Source organism: Dryobates pubescens, chromosome 3, assembly GCF_014839835.1.
Source record: "Dryobates pubescens isolate bDryPub1 chromosome 3, bDryPub1.pri, whole genome shotgun sequence".
In the NCBI taxonomy this organism is placed as follows: domain Eukaryota; kingdom Metazoa; phylum Chordata; class Aves; order Piciformes; family Picidae; genus Dryobates; species Dryobates pubescens.
Window position 1 is genome coordinate 26,025,823 of NC_071614.1, and position 16,734 is coordinate 26,042,556.

The 16,734-nt window shown below is 35.6% G+C and overlaps 1 protein-coding gene across 1 annotated transcript in view; it reads right to left on the reverse strand.

Moving 5' to 3' along the window:
* Positions 1–16,734, reverse strand: part of NBAS (NBAS subunit of NRZ tethering complex) — a 151,576-nt gene that overhangs the window by 119,959 nt on the left and 14,883 nt on the right. The window contains exons 10-21 of the mRNA XM_009909471.2: positions 14,782–14,920; positions 13,444–13,509; positions 10,252–10,380; positions 9,289–9,352; positions 8,000–8,193; positions 6,846–7,103; positions 5,404–5,529; positions 4,097–4,248; positions 3,136–3,270; positions 2,800–2,878; positions 1,937–2,041; positions 1,294–1,430 (exon numbers count right to left, since the gene is read on the reverse strand). Of these exons, the coding sequence (XP_009907773.2) occupies positions 1,294–1,430; positions 1,937–2,041; positions 2,800–2,878; positions 3,136–3,270; positions 4,097–4,248; positions 5,404–5,529; positions 6,846–7,103; positions 8,000–8,193; positions 9,289–9,352; positions 10,252–10,380; positions 13,444–13,509; positions 14,782–14,920 (1,584 nt within the window). The remainder of the gene's footprint in view (positions 1–1,293; positions 1,431–1,936; positions 2,042–2,799; positions 2,879–3,135; positions 3,271–4,096; positions 4,249–5,403; positions 5,530–6,845; positions 7,104–7,999; positions 8,194–9,288; positions 9,353–10,251; positions 10,381–13,443; positions 13,510–14,781; positions 14,921–16,734) is intronic.

The window sequence follows — 16,734 nt, forward strand, 5'->3', positions numbered from 1 at the left end:
CTTAACTCATAACTCCATACTTTTACTACTATATCAGTAATCAAATGTTTTCTATTAACTGTCATTTTCCCTCTACACACATAAATCCGTTTCTTAAACCACAAACCAACCAGAACAAAAGAAAAACCACAATGAAGAACAAACAAAACTTCAGAAAGGGAGGGAAACTGTTTGTGAACAGCAACAAAATATCATAACCACATTTAAGAAGATCCTTCTTCCCTCCTTTTTACAATATAAATATGATCAAAAGTGATCAGAACATATTTGGCTCATTTTATGAACACTGCAACAGTTTGTCTTCATGTTTCTGTCCCCTTAAAGAAAAGGCTAAACCAAATGTTTCCAAACCGTAAGTAAACTGTGTTCCTAACACTCCCAAGGTAACAAAAAGGGTACTGATAGGTATTAGCTATCATGAAACACAAACTATCTCCTGTTTAAGAAAGGACAAACATAACTTGATTAATTAAAAACACCTCTTCTACATGCAGAATTATCCAAATGGGACTGTTCAATTTTTGAAGTAAAAAATTTAACTAGAAAGCTGGAAAACTAAAAAAAAAAAAAAAAAAAAAAAAAAAAAAAACCACACTCTGAAGTAATGCTTTAAAGTCCTATTGCAAAACAGTGAATAATGACTTCATAATTGAAGTGCTTGAAAGAAGCATTCTAAAAGCACCAAAAAATATTCTAAATTTATACACAGAATATTATGTTGTTTGGAAAAACTCTCATATGAAAGTTTATAAAAAATTGACAATAAGCTAAATTTTATGCTGGAATGAAAGAGTGGGAAAGTCTGGGTTTAAAGGTTTTCCTAATTTTATCTTTGCAAGCTGCATATGAATCTGTAACAGGAATAGCAATTTTGAAGTTACTGACTGCTTAAATGCTAAATTAAAGTTCAAAACAAATCCAGAAAAATGTAATTGCTTCCAGGGAGCTAAATACTTGTATTACTGATTTCCTAATGCTGACTGCTATTACAAATCAATTACAGGATTTGTACTTACATCTACAAAAATCTGGCTAGTTTCAGGTCAGAAAAGGACATGTTTCCTTGTATGTGTAATGGAGACAAGAACATTTAAGGTCCCTACTTTCCTGATAGTAACCAAGAGATCAAAAATAAAGAGAAAAAAAATGAAGACTGGTCAAGTACATAAAAAAAAAACTGCTCTCTGATTCCTGGTAATAACTAATAATGAATTGCTATATATATGGAAACTGGTTTAAGTATTAGCCTAAAAAAATTGGTTTTTTACTTAATAACTACTAACGCAACCTTACCAAGCTTCCGGCAACAAGAAAGCATATTCATGGGGTGATGTAGTCTCTGGAAAATTGGAGAGAATTGCTTGTCTGTGTGGAAGTAAAGCTGATCCATGGAAAGTGAACAAAATTTCCAGGGCTCTAACATTGCTTTCCTAAAAAAGCAAAGCATTAAATTGCAGAGCTAGACGGAACATAAGGCAATCAGCACCAGAACAAGAGGACACAGTCTCAAACTGCACCAGGGGAAGTTTAGGCTCAAGGTGAAGAGAAAGATTTTCACAGAGAGAATTGTTAGCTGTGAATGAGCTGCCCAGGGAGGTGGTGGAGTCACCATCCCTGGAGGTGTTCATGAGGGGATTGGACGTGGCATTTGGTGCCATGATTTAGTAGTCATGAGGTGTTAGGTGACAGGTTGGACTTGATGATCTTTGAGGTCTTTTCCAACCTTATTGATTCTATGATTCTAAGAAATATAAAATTACATTATGCAACAAGCATTTAATTTTGAAATATTCTTACAATCAAATACTCCCTCCACTTCTTAAATTCCCATTTTTATTCAACAAAGTTCAAAAGAAAGGGGAAGGAAAGAAATGCATTTCAGTACAAATAGCAATACCAAATGAAAATTACATTCCAACAAAATAGAAATTAATACCCGGGCATAAGTTCTTGCTGAGAGTACAATATTCTGACTTCTGAACTTCTTGAAGAATTCACCATCATAGTGCTGCTCAGCTGCAAGAGGCCCTCCAAGAATTTCCTTAAGAATAAAATTTGGAAAGAAAAAAAAAAAAAGAAGAGGGAAAAAAGCCACTTATAGAACATTGGTTTTCAGGCATGATTGACAAAAGCCAGGCTTACATGCTTCTTTATCTTCAGATGTATGTGGAAAGGCATGATATTGTTTTTTATTTCAGTTTAAAAAAAAGAAACCAAACACAGGCATTTTTGATTGATATTCTAAGACAACGCTCTGCCTCACCTTAATTAGGGTTTAGAAAACATAAGCTACAAAGAGATGTGGTCAAAGTCATTATATGACCTTTGCCAACTGCAAAGTTAAAATTTAAAAAAAAAAATTAGTTTCACTTCCCAAAACCTTTCACTTTGGCAAGCTTGTGGAAGAAATATTCATCACTTAATATAAACAGACATTGCTAATGAGACTGGCAGAGTAAAATACTAGTAATCCTTCACCAACTCAGCATCCCATACTGTTGCATAACTTAACTCCACGCAGACACAGTATGCACAGTATGTTCAAAGGAGGTTTCTACCCAACTACATCTCTCAACACTAGAAGGTGGCCACTTGTAATAGTAAAGCAGGAAAAACATGGTAGCTTAAACAGAAATCAGCATACTTTTCCAAATTAAGAGACCATAGTGTCTCAAAAAGACTATAAACATTAACACTACAATAAATTACAACAAAAAAAAAAAGATGTGATGATGTGACAAAAATGTTGCAGCAATATCTGTGCATTAAGAACTGTTGCCAGTAACAGAGTTTTCTCACCTCATAGGTTTCAAGGCGATCAAGGTAACTTAACAGCTTCAATCTGCTACGGCAGAGCTCCTTTTGTTCCAGTGTCAGCCTGTGAAGAAAACAGTTGCACATTTTCATATACTTTGTTAACTTGAATATACCAAGAAATCAAGTAAACAGAGAACTCTGACATGGTATAATGCCAATCGAAGTTTAAACTACGTTCCTATTAGTAATAACCCACATTAATTATTTTCTTGCAACCGTGTAGTTGTAACAAACCTGTAACTCTGAAAACACAACAAAAAAACCCCTACCACCATACAACAACCCCCCCAAAAAAAGGTGTCCTAATGTTTCATTTACTTTGAGAAGTTTACTAATGATAGAAGTTCTTGGCGTTTCTTGGCTTCTTTTTCTTTTCTGGTATCCCTTTCTTCATTTGGTGACAGTAAGTCTTCATAGGGAATTTCAATGTCCACCTCCCCTGGTAAGATAAATCTGAAAGACAAAACCACCAATATAATCAATGCTGATTAAAAAAACAAAACAAAAATGCAAACAAAGATAGGATGAACTAATCTTTGAATAAACACACTAACACAGATTTCCATTTATGTCTTAACTAAAGAATCCAAGCTTCTATAGAAAAAAGATAATACTGAGCCTTGCTATTATATAAACCAGCAGGAATTCATCAGAAGACAAAAAGAAGCATCTTGTTTCCACCTTTTCCCTAAAACAAATAAAAAAACCTAAACCACCAACCATACAGCTATGATGGTAGCACTGGGACTGGCTGTGGCTCTACAGCATACAATGGTAACACATTACTGTAGAAATCAAAACCAGCCTCTTCTACCACCAGGAACTGAATACTGAACGTAATTGTCTCTGCATGTATTTGCTCACCGACCACTTGCTTTGCTTTTTTCCCCCATTTGAACAACAGAAGATCATTACAACAATTAAGACATACAACAAAACACAATTACAGGGATAGCTGCAGCTTCGAGAAGAAGCAAGAGAAACAATCTTAGAGAAACAGTGACATCAGAATTTTTCTATGGTGAAGAAAATGAAAGGAATCCAGAGAACAGGGAATATGCAGTAAATAAACTTAACTGAGATTTTACCTTTTATAAAGGTAAAATTAGACTAGGCACCTTTTAGGTAGCTTTAGAATAATCTGATGCAAAACATTACCTTTCTATAAGTCTTGCCAAAGCACCTTAACATTTCTGTTAGTGATTGATTAAAATTATTAGAAAAGATTTCATACATCACTCTCTCAAAAGAAAACAAACAGAAAAACTTCTCCCCAAACCTGCCACCATCTTCTCCTTTTCCTATGGCCACAAGAGCCTCCAGGTCTGTGCCTTTCAAGCCATATTGAAGTAGCTTCTTAGCAGCATCCACGTTCTCTGGAACTCTTTCCAAGCACTCATGAAGAACCCATGAACGCTTCTTAATTTTGCTCTGTCCAAGAACAACAGCATAGACACAATATTACATCAATCCAAAGCAATGAAACCAGAGATTAATTATAAATTTCCAATGTGTTTCTTTCACTTAGGAAACTGTAGAGTTATCTGATAACTGACAATGTGAACCAAAAGAGGCAAGAAAGCAAAAAATCCCAACCTAAAACAGAATACAGAGTGTAGAAAAAGACACAGAAACATCAAATGATTTAGAGGAACTTTTACAACAATGAAAACAGAAGTTATTATTTGTATTCCCTAATTACTGCTACTCCTCCTCACACTAAACAAAACATAACAGTTTGGAGCTACAATAAAAAGTTTTTATAAGCCATGTATAGACCATGATAGCACTGAAGTCATTTTCATTATCAATGTCTTCACATACCAGCAGGATTGAATGACAGAAAAAAAACACACATGGTCACAAAATTATTGGCCTTATCTGCTGATCTTCAGCTAAGATTCCATAACACATGAAGAATGGCTACTTGTAAAAATCTTGGTTTGATATTCAGTACCTGGTTTGTTAAAAGAAAACAACACACCAAAACCTTAGATGGTTTCCTGCGATATTAGAGGACATTACCCTATAATACCCTTAGGTTGTGCAGCTTCGACATCTGTTTGCTGAGTTTGAAGTCTTTCTTCATGTCACAAATCTTCATGTTTGATTCTACTGAAAAACTCCAGTTACAGGTAGCAAAGCTTACTGCAAATTTTATTACTCAAATTTTGCTACATAGCTACCAATACCAACATCATCTTCCCATTTAATGTTCTATAATATTTGAAATTTATTTAAATGCTTTATATTCCAAATTATTATTATTCATTTGCTAGACAACAATCTATGGCTGTGTGGTGAGGAGAGATTACACCAGAGGAAGCAAGCCGTTATTCAGAGAAATTAAAAGATACTTGAAAGGAAACTTTTCCATTAACTTCCGAAGTCTCCAAATCAGGCCTTCAGTTAATTTAACTACATCACTTTCTTTCAGATGACATGAAATGGAATTTGCAGGACAGCTCTCCAAATTGCCACCAATTTCTGTTGCACAAATTAGAACACAACTGAGAATTCAATTTCTGTAAAGCTAATGCAGCCATACTGATAAGAAAGCCTAAGAGTCACAAAAAACAAACCCACCAAGTAGTCTTGAATTGAAGCGACATTAACAGCTGACTTCCTCCACTGTCTTTGATACACAAGATCAGAATCAAGGCCATATGCTTGAGCCAAAGACAAAGCTTCCCCATATTCTTCATTATCGATCTAAAAAAACAAACACATGAAAAATCAAAGTCAGCTGATATCCATACTAAACTACCAATTACAAATTATGTGTGTTGAAACATGCAGAGAGATAATTACTATGGGTATGCTTAGGCAGATAGAAAAGAGAATGTCTCAAATTATAGATAAGTGAGACTAAGATCTGATGGACACCTGTAGAAAATTAGATTTTTCCTCAAGAAAAATGAACAAGATATTTAGGTAACCAGTATGACATTAGCATTCTCTGGAAACAGTGACAGTTACAGTGTGGACTAGTTTCCTATCAGAACAATTGACATGTTGTAAACAACATACTGCCTAGATTGGACTTAAAGATGAAGAAGTATCTGTTTGGTAAGAACAAGTCACAGGCCTAATTTGTATGTATGCCAGAAAAAAACATACAGGTAAGCTACATTCACATCAGAGTAGAAGTTAACCCTGGCCAACAGCAAGCTAAACTATTTTCATCCAAGTCTTCCAATATTTGTAAACACTCACATGAGCAGACTTCCAAGTCTGGCCAATCTAATGATGCACAGTGTCTCCCCAGTGACCCTCAAACATCATCTCATTTAAATTATTATATTGTTAGCTTTAAACAATGAACCCTTTAATTAGGTGTGGTGGTTTTAGGCTATGCCTTTAAAATGTAGTTATGGATTTTGAGCAGAAAAGTAGAGAAATAAAAATAAATCACCATTGGGTGTAAAAAGGAAAACAAAAGATTATTCTAAACAAATTCATTGGATAAACATCTGGGATATGAGGAGCTGTATCACAACAATTCTTCACATTTTCCCATTCCTTTCTCTTCTCTTCTGATCTTGCCTGTTTTGTTTTGCTCAGGAGAGAGATAACATGCTTCTGGCTGGCCTCAGGTAAGTCTAACCCACTTCTTTCTCTCAACTCCTTTCCCTCTCTGGGACAGGAGGGCTTGGGGGGGGCAGTGGAATGACTTCCTGCGTCTTTTGACCGGGGGGGGTTTCGTGCTGTTTGCTAATTGTAAATATCTGTATAATATTGTAAATACTGTGCATTTTGTACATATTCATTGCATTCCATTATAGAGTGTAGGTTTTGCTTGTAAATACAGCTTCATTTGCTTCTAACTGAGTTGGTCTGGCTAAAAGTTAATGCTGGGGGGAAACTTCAACCGACCACATTAGGTAAGACAGTACACTCTCAACTAAGAGACCCTTAAAAATCTATGGTTAAATCCATCTGTTAACATAGCAAGAATTTTAAAAAATGAAAAGGTTTTTTCTAAATAAAAGTGATTAAGGGAGGTATGACCTCCTTTCTATACTTACTTTTCTCTGGTACAGCTCCTCTGGAGTTGTGGATCTCAAACTGATAAGGCGGAAATTCTTTGTAATAGTACGTGGACGTTTCCGTGGAGGAGCAAATCGTTCCATTTCTGTCACAAAGTACAGGCCTTGCTTTAGGTAGCTGAAGTATCTGTCCTTAGCAGAAGTTTCCTGATCTGAATCAGAGTCATCTTCTCCCTCATCTTCATCACCAGGCCTGCTCTCCAAGCGTAATCTTTTTGGAACTAGTTTTATCTCACACTGCATAGAAAACACAAATATGAAGCATCCACCTAGTACACCTCAATTAGTTTGATGAGAATTGAGTACATATCCACTCACAGCACTTCAAATTTCAGACATCTTTCCTACCCTCATCCTTCAAGCATTTTATTTCTTGACTTAATATGATCCACAAACCCTGACTACCTCCTACATCTGAGGCTTCATTCTTTCCTTACTGAAGCAAAAGTGAAGGCTTCTTAATAGGAACCTGCTATTACACTAAATAGCCTTCATCAACCCAGACAGGACAGAGCTATGGAGACATCTTCATATGCTGTTATATAGCTAAGAGTTAAAAACACTGCAGTAAACTATTCAAAGTAATGTTTTCTGTTTAATGTAAATGTCATCTCAGACATCCTTAAGCTGCAACACGGGTAATTCTATTATGCTCTACTCCACCCTACATACCTACTAAAGATGACCAAAAAAAATCTCTCTTACATGGCTTTGTCTTGAATTGTTTTCTCATTTCTTTTAAATGTAATCCCTCTCTAAAAGGCATCTGTTTCAAAATGGGAGAGGGATTCTTGAAGCATTCTCAAAACCCACTAACATACAAAGCAGTGAAATCTGTTGACACAAAATGCTTTTTGCAGTAAGATTCCTCTCATTCAGATTCAGCCTTCTAGGAGTTTTGCTTCTGTTCTCCACAATTTATTTGACAATGAAGTTTTTACTAAGACAGTTAAGTTGCAGCAAGTTCAGAATTTTCCTGCAACACCTACATAGAGATAAGGAAACACTTAATACTAAGAGAAAAACAACTTTTTTTCCCCTAAACCACACACACAACACCCTTAGGATTACACATTTAAAAGCAAACTCTCTACTGTATTCTGAAAAGGTATCTGCTTGTGCACATTCCTCACCTCCAGACTGAGAAATCCTCCATCATGAGCTGAAGTAACCTGAGGAGAACTCTCAAACCATTCACATGTCTTTCCCAGCAAATTTGTTAACGTCTTGACTGATGACACAGTCAATGCACCAGAGCAGCGAGCCAGTATGACAGAATTATCGGCCCACCAATTTACATCTATCAATGAGTAGTAGGATTCCTTATCTAAAACAAATGAACAAATAAATAACAATGCACTATTATTACAAATATAGACTTAAACACCAGACAGTTAAGAAATTACTTGAATTATTAGATGTCTTCATCTGATGCCCTAATATAACAAGCTTTTATTATGTCTATATATACGTACACCCTTGAGTTTTGTATTTTCAAACAAACATATTTTACAAAATCAGTTTTGCATTTAATAAAGCTGTTGAGGAAGCAAGTAATCTTTTATATTATTTGGAGAGAGAATTCACAATAAACTGATTTACTTGCACAAAATATGACAAGTTTTAGATATTTGCTATCTGCTTAAAATCTTCCCAGGGAGTTACAATTATGAACAAGGTTCTTGAAATAGCTTGAAAGATGAGGTCGTTAAGATCAAACAAACAAAACAAAGACTTACCACACATGAAAACTGTGCCATTTTTAAGACTGTCTCGATTATGGAAAATAGATGTTGGGACAAAATGTTCACCATTAAGTTAGCTCATTTTTTTAACTACAGTGTCGTTTCCCACCTCTCCGATACACAAACAAATCGCAACAAAACAAAACTTCTTTTACCAAACAGTCACAGATCAGTTCAATGCCAGGCACTGAAGAAGCGAACTTGACCCTTATAGTCCCTCAGCTTTATACTGAATATGACATACATGGAATGAAATACGTTATTGGTCAGGTTTAGGTCACCTGTCTTGTTTGCTCCTCACTGCAGATTTGACTTTTTTTTTATTCTTTTAATTTACTTACAAACTGCTCACTTACAGCACTCCATTGCGGTAGACAAGATTTGTTTCTACAAGAGCAAGTATAAGGCAGAGCTTTCTGCACACTAATCCTTGGTAGCAACTATAAACATCCAGCGTTATCACTTCTAGAAGCAGACACTGTCTGCAAAAATATGCTGTTAACTTCAGAAAGTGCATTCACTTAGAAGAGAATTAGTTGAACAGTTCTAGCTCAAACCCACGTATAATTTTGCAATGATTCTGAGATTTAATGAAGCCATTTCAGGTCTTTGTATGTTGGTGTAAATACTTTTAGCTACACAATGGTATAAAATAATGATCTAACTGTACCACATACCTTTTATTTTCTTTCTTTTTTCACTAGAGAGTTTCCAGTCTGGGTTGATCTCATCATAACCTGGCTAAAATAGACAAAAGAAAAGCTCATAAGCACATAAATATTTGTAACACAATCTATTTACTTTACTGCTGACACACTAATTTTTCAATGAAGATATTCCCCATAAATTCAAACTTTTCCTGAAGGTAAAATATATAGCTTTTTTCCAGACAGTCATAGAAAAACAGATTTCTGGATTCCTAAAACACCTTGTTAGAAAACAGAAATACTAGTAATCATAAAGATTTCTGAAATAAAGGCTCTACAGCCATCTGAAGCCTACCAAGTGTTTTCTTTTCATATCTCTACACAGAACTGCAAGTCTATAAACCAAGAATGTCTAGAACAGTCCTCCTCTTTCCTCTGTTTAGTGTTCCTGAGCAGCAGCTTAGGATACTGCTTTAATTGGCAATTCCTAACTTATGTTCCTCTACTTAGTTTTGCAAACAGCTCCTGTAGAAAGCATGCAACTTACTAGTAAGAATTTGATGAACAAACTACTCTGGAGCATTATCTGGAAGAAGCTAGGGTAAATTTTGAAGGAGAAACAGATGAACAGATTAGGCACCCAGCAGAATTTAGTTTTACCCATTCAGAGTTATCTATATAGGCCTCTATTTTTAAAATGCATTTCAGTCTACCTCTACCAGTGATACCCACTTAGCACCAAAATACCTCATGAAAAATTCTCTACAAAACAACCAAGTCTTTTTTTTTTTCAGTTTTAAGGCTCATGGCCAAAACATGAAAGATTACTGTGAAATTAAATATTGGGCTCTTCAAATATATGGAGTTGACTCGAAAGGTGAGTTGACTGTAATTAAAACCAGTTATCTGAACTACCTTCATCTCCTAGAAAAGCAAATGTCTAGAGAATGACAAAATATACAGTAAGTTTCTAAACATCTGCACCCTTCTTACTTGATCAGTTTGGTCCCATTCTCCTTGTTGTCTGAGAGATGGAATAGACCAGATTGTCAGTTTTCCTGAGAAATGAATAGCGGCCAGAAGAGCTCCATCAGGAGAAAGATTCATCTTGAAAACTCCATCCTGCCAAATATTGTCAGAATATGAACAGAGAAAGAAAAACACACACAACCACACACTGAGGAATATTTAAACAAACAAAAAAATTCCACAAAACTGTTTCTATTTGAGGGGAAAAAAGTACCACAATCTTCTATACTGAGAATTTAACACGTTTTACACTTAAAAAAAACACTCTGCTGGAAGTTGGAATAAAGGTAAACTATCAATAATGGCATGGAAGAGTAAAAACAATCTGCATAAAGAACTAACACTGCCATAGCATGAATAAATCTTTGGAAACATGACTTTCTGCATCACATTTTTGTACAGTAAATGGAAAAGCTCAAATGGAAAATGGAAGTTTACAGTATGTGGAAAAAAGGACTGGCTACTTTGGAGGAATATAGGAGCACTGCCAGTGTACACAGGGACACAATGGTGAAGGCCAAGGCTCACTTAGAAATAAACCTGGCAAAGGATGCAAAAGATTAAAAGGGCTTCAAGTACAACAACAAGCAAAAGAAGACAGAAAAATGTGGGCCTACTCCTGAATGAGCTGGGTGCCCTAGTGACACAGAGAGAGAGAGATCACAGATAAGGTAGAGTTACTGAATGACTTCTTTGCTTCAGTCTTTACTGCTACAACCAGCTGTCTGGAATCCCAGTCCATGGAGGTAAGAGAGAAAGCCTAAAGGAAAACTCTCCCTTGGCTGATACAACACAAGTCCTGTGTTTTCAGAAAGATCATTCAGTTCTCACACAGTCTAGTCTTCACTGTAAAACAGCAGAGTACTAATTCCCCTAAATTATATTGTTCATACAACCCCATTTTGTTAGTGCAGTTCACTTTTTAAGAATTCTTAATGATTCATCCTACAGTAATGTTAGACTGTCCAAGCTTGCAGTGAATAATTTTTTAAGCCAGTGTCTCCTCTCTTTGAAAATACCCCAATGTAAATGATGTAGAGAAAAGTTACTAGCAGCCCATACAGTTAAGTTTTAATAGTGTTTCCACAGCACATGGTGGGAGGTATCATGGAAGGATAGTAATATTCTTTCAGGGTATGCTTGCTTCCTTGGGGTTGGAGTTGGGCTTTTTTTAAAGGTGTTTTTATATTGTGTTTTAGCCTGGTTTAAGTTCCATCTATGCCACAGAAACAATGCCGACCAAATTATTTGCTCACTTTTGTACACTGGTTTCCAACTATTGAGAACACTACTTAAGTCTAAGCTCAAAATGCATTTTTAAATGAACAGAAGAGCATTATTAGGGTGTTCTTTTAAGCCAATTAAGAATTAGTAAAAAAATGTCCTAAGTATTCTCCAATTATTTTCTTAAGCAGCTATAGTACTGCAATCTCTACTGTAGTTTGCCAAGAAATTATACATGCCTACTAATAGAAACTCTCTCTATCTACAATCAATTTCCATGTGCAGAGAAGAAAGAACAAGACTGTTAAAGGACTTACAGATGTATAGCCAAAATATATAACCCATTAAAATAAACTATCAGTGGTAAACTTCATAAATCTTAAAAAAGGTTAAACATTTACTTGTAGTCAGTAGCAATTCTCTTGCTGTTAAATTTAGATGCTGGGCAACCATTAACATTCAAATTTACCATTTAAGCATTGTTATCTATAGAGATTACTTGGTCCTTTGGCAAAGCAGGCAATGCTGCCTCAGTAAACAGCAAGTCAGCTTAAGGGAACTTCAGAACAAAATATTGAAAACCTCCGCAGGTTGGCACTTCACATTTTAAGTGTCATTTAAGTTAACAACACTAAGAATCAAATCCCAGTCTAGCTAATTCTAATGTACAAGCCTATCATACCTTAACACTGTTGCCAATTTCTGACTAAGAATACAAACTATACCTCAGATATTTAAAATGTAATCTCTGAAATCAGACTAAAGCATTCATGAGTGAATAACATCTGGTTTTCTTTATGAATTTAGTACTGCCAAGTGCAATGAAGATGAAGTTTAGTACAGCTCACTCAGTACTAGTCTTCCAGTAAAAAAAAAAGTTTACTTCAGCCTTCTCTTTTATATTTTCAGTGAAGGAAATAGAATTTCTCCCTATTCCACCCTTGAGAGATATTCAGAAAGATTCATTTTCTCTTTCCAAACAAGCACGCAATTTCTGCTTCTAACCAGTCACCTAAACATCCCAAAGATCTATTAAGGTTATTTCCAAAGTCCATATAACTTCAGCCCAGCCATTTTTCCTCTCAGAAGGACACAGTGAGAGTGATAAACAGATTCTTTACTGGTTTTCCCTTGTAAAGTAAAAGAAGGGAATACAAATTTTCTTACAAGGAGGGAAAAAGGGATAAAACAAGGAGTGAAACGAAGGCTACACATAACTAGCAGAGAAGAGAGAGGAAAAGGTGGTGCAGAACTGCCTAGGTAGCTCCTAAGACTTGTAGGAGGAAGCCACAAGCACTATGTACAAAGTCTTCGACATACAGAAAGCACACATCTACATCTCAGCATGACACTCAAAATTCAGCGGAGAGAATACGAAACTCATACTCAAGACTCTTAAGAACAAGTTGATTTTCATCAGCAGTATCTTAAGGTTTGCATGAGTCCTGGTAGTATAAGTTTCATCCATAATATACCTCTGAAGCTACTTAGAAAAATGTTTCCATAGTATCTCATAACATACTGTAAAAAAACAAGTCTTTGTGAGCACCTTATTTGAATCCAACCATTCTTTTCTACCCCACATTGTACAAAAATCTTGGGCTTCAAGGTCAGAGGGTTTGATGGGTTGGTTTGGTTGGCTGGTTGGGGTGGGTTTGGTGTTTTTGTTGTCTTCTGGGAGTGGGGTAGTGCAGAAGGATGGGTTTTTCTCTTGGACATAGATAAACTACTTACCTTTTTTTAAACTCTACTAAATGGAAACTATTCCATGTAATGATAAAAGCCATTTTTGATAGAGTTTATATAAATATTAATTCTTATATAACTGTTAATCTTTAAGTTGAATAAATTAAAAACTACTTTCAGTCTCTCAGGCAGTCATTAATGGACAATTATGTTAGCAAAACACATTTCTGAGGTAGATCTTAATACCTGTTCTGCTCCCCGTCTGTTGTAAAGTCTTAAATTCATAATCCTTAATAATCCTCTCCTCTGTGCCTGTAAGAGGAGAAACACATCACACAATGAAAGACAACCTGATACACTGCTTTATGTGCCAAAAACTAAGTCATATCTAATATACTAAAACAGTTCTTTAAATTTCGGTAAGACTGCCTACTTTAAAACAGTGAAAGGACAGTAAAACATAATTGGTGTAACTTTCCCCATTTCATTAGCATGGTTCTGTTGAGACAGAATCATAGGCCAACAACAAGCTGCATAGAGTCAGCCAGGGCAGCTGATTTGAGCTGGCTCACAGATGTATTCTATATCATGAACCTCACACTCAGTATAAAGGGGAAAGCTTTCCAAGGAGAGGGGAGCCTTTTGCTGGAGTCTCCTAATCCTATTGCTCTTCCTTTTCCCTGTTCTAGAGGACTGTCTTCCTATTTATTGTGACTGCTGTAACCTTTCCTGGGGAAAGTATAACTTTGTATTACCATTGGTATCAGTTCAGCTTTTTCATTAAATCTGATTTTATCTCAACACACAGGTCTTCTCTCTGTTCCCCAAGTCCCTCTTCTCTGCTGGGGAGGGGTCACCAGTCAGAGCAACTGCTATAGTTCAGCCCCAGATAATTGTCTGTGTCTAGCCTATAAATAAGTGTTATGCCACAAAAATGCAGTGCTTATTTGCAATAAAATTAACAGTCTATATTTGATACTAAGCAAGACCTATATAATTCATCCTAGTATACTGTAAGTTGATTTCAGGATATTGACACTATAGTTGTTGACAAATAAAACACTTACTCTAGAAGCAAAAGAAAGAGGCAAACTAAAACATTTCTTTCAGGTGTGCAGCCTTTTGTTAGGAAGTAATAAAAAGACAAAAATAATTGGAATTTCTTCCAACAAAAGATGAGTAATGTATCCCAGTAAACAACTAAGGAGTCTGAGTTTTTCCATGCTAGAATTTTTTTGTTGAGGTTTCTTGGGTTTTTTTGTTTGGGTTTCGTCTGTTTGTTTTCAAAAACAAACTAAACAAATAAAACCATAAAAAAACCCAACAACAACAACAATAAAAGCCAACAAAAAAAAAAACACACCCTGAAACACACACAAGTGATAAGCAACCCTTACTACAGAAAAAGTGAACAATAGATGGATACTTGGAAGGAAAAACCTATGAGAAGTGCACATCATGGCTTACAAAATACCAGAACATTGCATTAAATTCTTCTTTCAAAAAGTGATTCATATTGAACTTCCAGTTAGGTAATTCTGCCAGGGACAATATCCACCCAGTAAAATAAGGAAACATACTTACTGTTCTAATGTCATCTTCATAACTAGTAACCTGTTTGTAATAGGGAGAGCCTGACAGAACTCTCCAAGCAGATATCCCACAGCCAGCTGCTTTAGATACTCCATCTTCATCTGTTTCACAGCCTCCTACAAGAAGTAGTCTAAAAATACATAAAGGCGTATTATGGTTTCATATACTGCCACATAAGAAAAATAAAAAAGCCACGAACATTTAAGTCAGAAAAATAGCAGTTTGCTTGCAGCAACAAAAGACTACCAAATAGCCCCAATTAACTTTGCCTATGAATAAACACACTGAAGTTTAAAGAGACTTAAAAATTACCTGAGTAACATTTGTTATCTGAGAAATTTACTCTTACCCATTCTCACTTCCAGATTTCCAAATAAGACATAATTACCAACATTTAAAACCAAGTATGTCTGGTTATATATTTTAGTTTCTCCTCTAACCTCAAAGAATTATAGCAATTGCAGATAAGTCATAACGGCTGTAAATTGCGGTCATTCTGTTCAAGCATTAGGTTTTCATTTATTCCTGTGTGACATAACGATGACTCCTCTCTTATCAAGGAAGCAAATATATCAAGGTTTTTCTTTTTCTTTTCCTAAAGCAGCTATCAATTATAAATATGCATGCAATAATTTTGTTACACACAGTAAATGACATTTTAAAAACGTTGAGGAAACTCATACAATTACTGCTCATTACCACTGAAAGGTATCAAAATATTTTTCTCTGGAAGCTCTTTCTCCCTATTAACAACTACTTTTACATTTAACTGATGATTGCTTTAACAGAAATATCGAGGACAGATGTCTAAGTTTCTTCAGAAGCTTCATTTTAGTGAACAACCCATCAAAAATCAAAGTATCTCCTAAAAGGAAGAAAGTGGAGCCAAAAGTTCATCCCAGACAACATTCCTTCACAAATTTTCCAAGTCTGCATTACTCTTGAAAGATTCTACCACCTAGTGGCTGATGCTCGTATAGCTCTCAGCTGTGATCTGAGCATTATTGAAAACATTTCCTACAAGCCATCTGAAAGAAAAAAGTTAAAAAATAAAAAGTAAAACTGACTTAATATCCTCAGGTCTCACACTACTCCCAAAGATAGAGCAAGATTACTTATACAGTGGATGCTTACACTCTGTTCAGATTCTCAAAGGTTTTAGGCATTTTGCGGTGTCAAGAGTTAACTAGGACAACAAAAACAAGCAGCTTTTAAAACTTTTCTAAAATTACAGCAACAGCAGACTCTCCCTCTACAGGGAACTGGGTAAATTACTCCTGCATTGTTAGTATGATCAGACTGTAAAACATAGAACAACTAAGAATAAATACACCTCCCTTAAGGAGCTGCTGCTTTATTTACACACTAAAAATCAGTAAACAAGAATTTCGTTAAATCACTCCAACACAACTGTCAATGCCTAATAACCAAGAGGCAGCAAGCACAATCTTCTAGAAGATTGTTTATAGTCTTGTCCATCCATAGGCAGGTAAATTCTTCCATAAGCTCCAGCTTCCACTGCAACATGCTGTGGAACTAAAAATTTCTACAGCAGCAGTGAGTAGAACTCAATTACAATTGACCACACTGCACAGAGGTGACTAAGAGACAAACAGCAGCACAAAGATGAAGGGAAGAATTGTCAATAATAGTGGCAGTGGTAGCTCCGAAACTGCCTGAAGGAGCTCTCAAAAACTCAAGCAAGATAAATCTTTTCAAAGAAATTTTGGAAAAACTGTCACATACATTGCAACATATTTATAATTCAGAAGTAACTTTTAGGATAAATGAAACTCGGTGACAGCTAGAATGAAGACATCCTGTCAGTTTAGACACACACAAAACACACAACCTCAAGACAAAAAGCTTTCTCCCAGGACTCCAGGGAACTCCATCATGGCAGCACATACTTAAAATTTTTAAAAGCTTTTCAGAGAGCAAAAT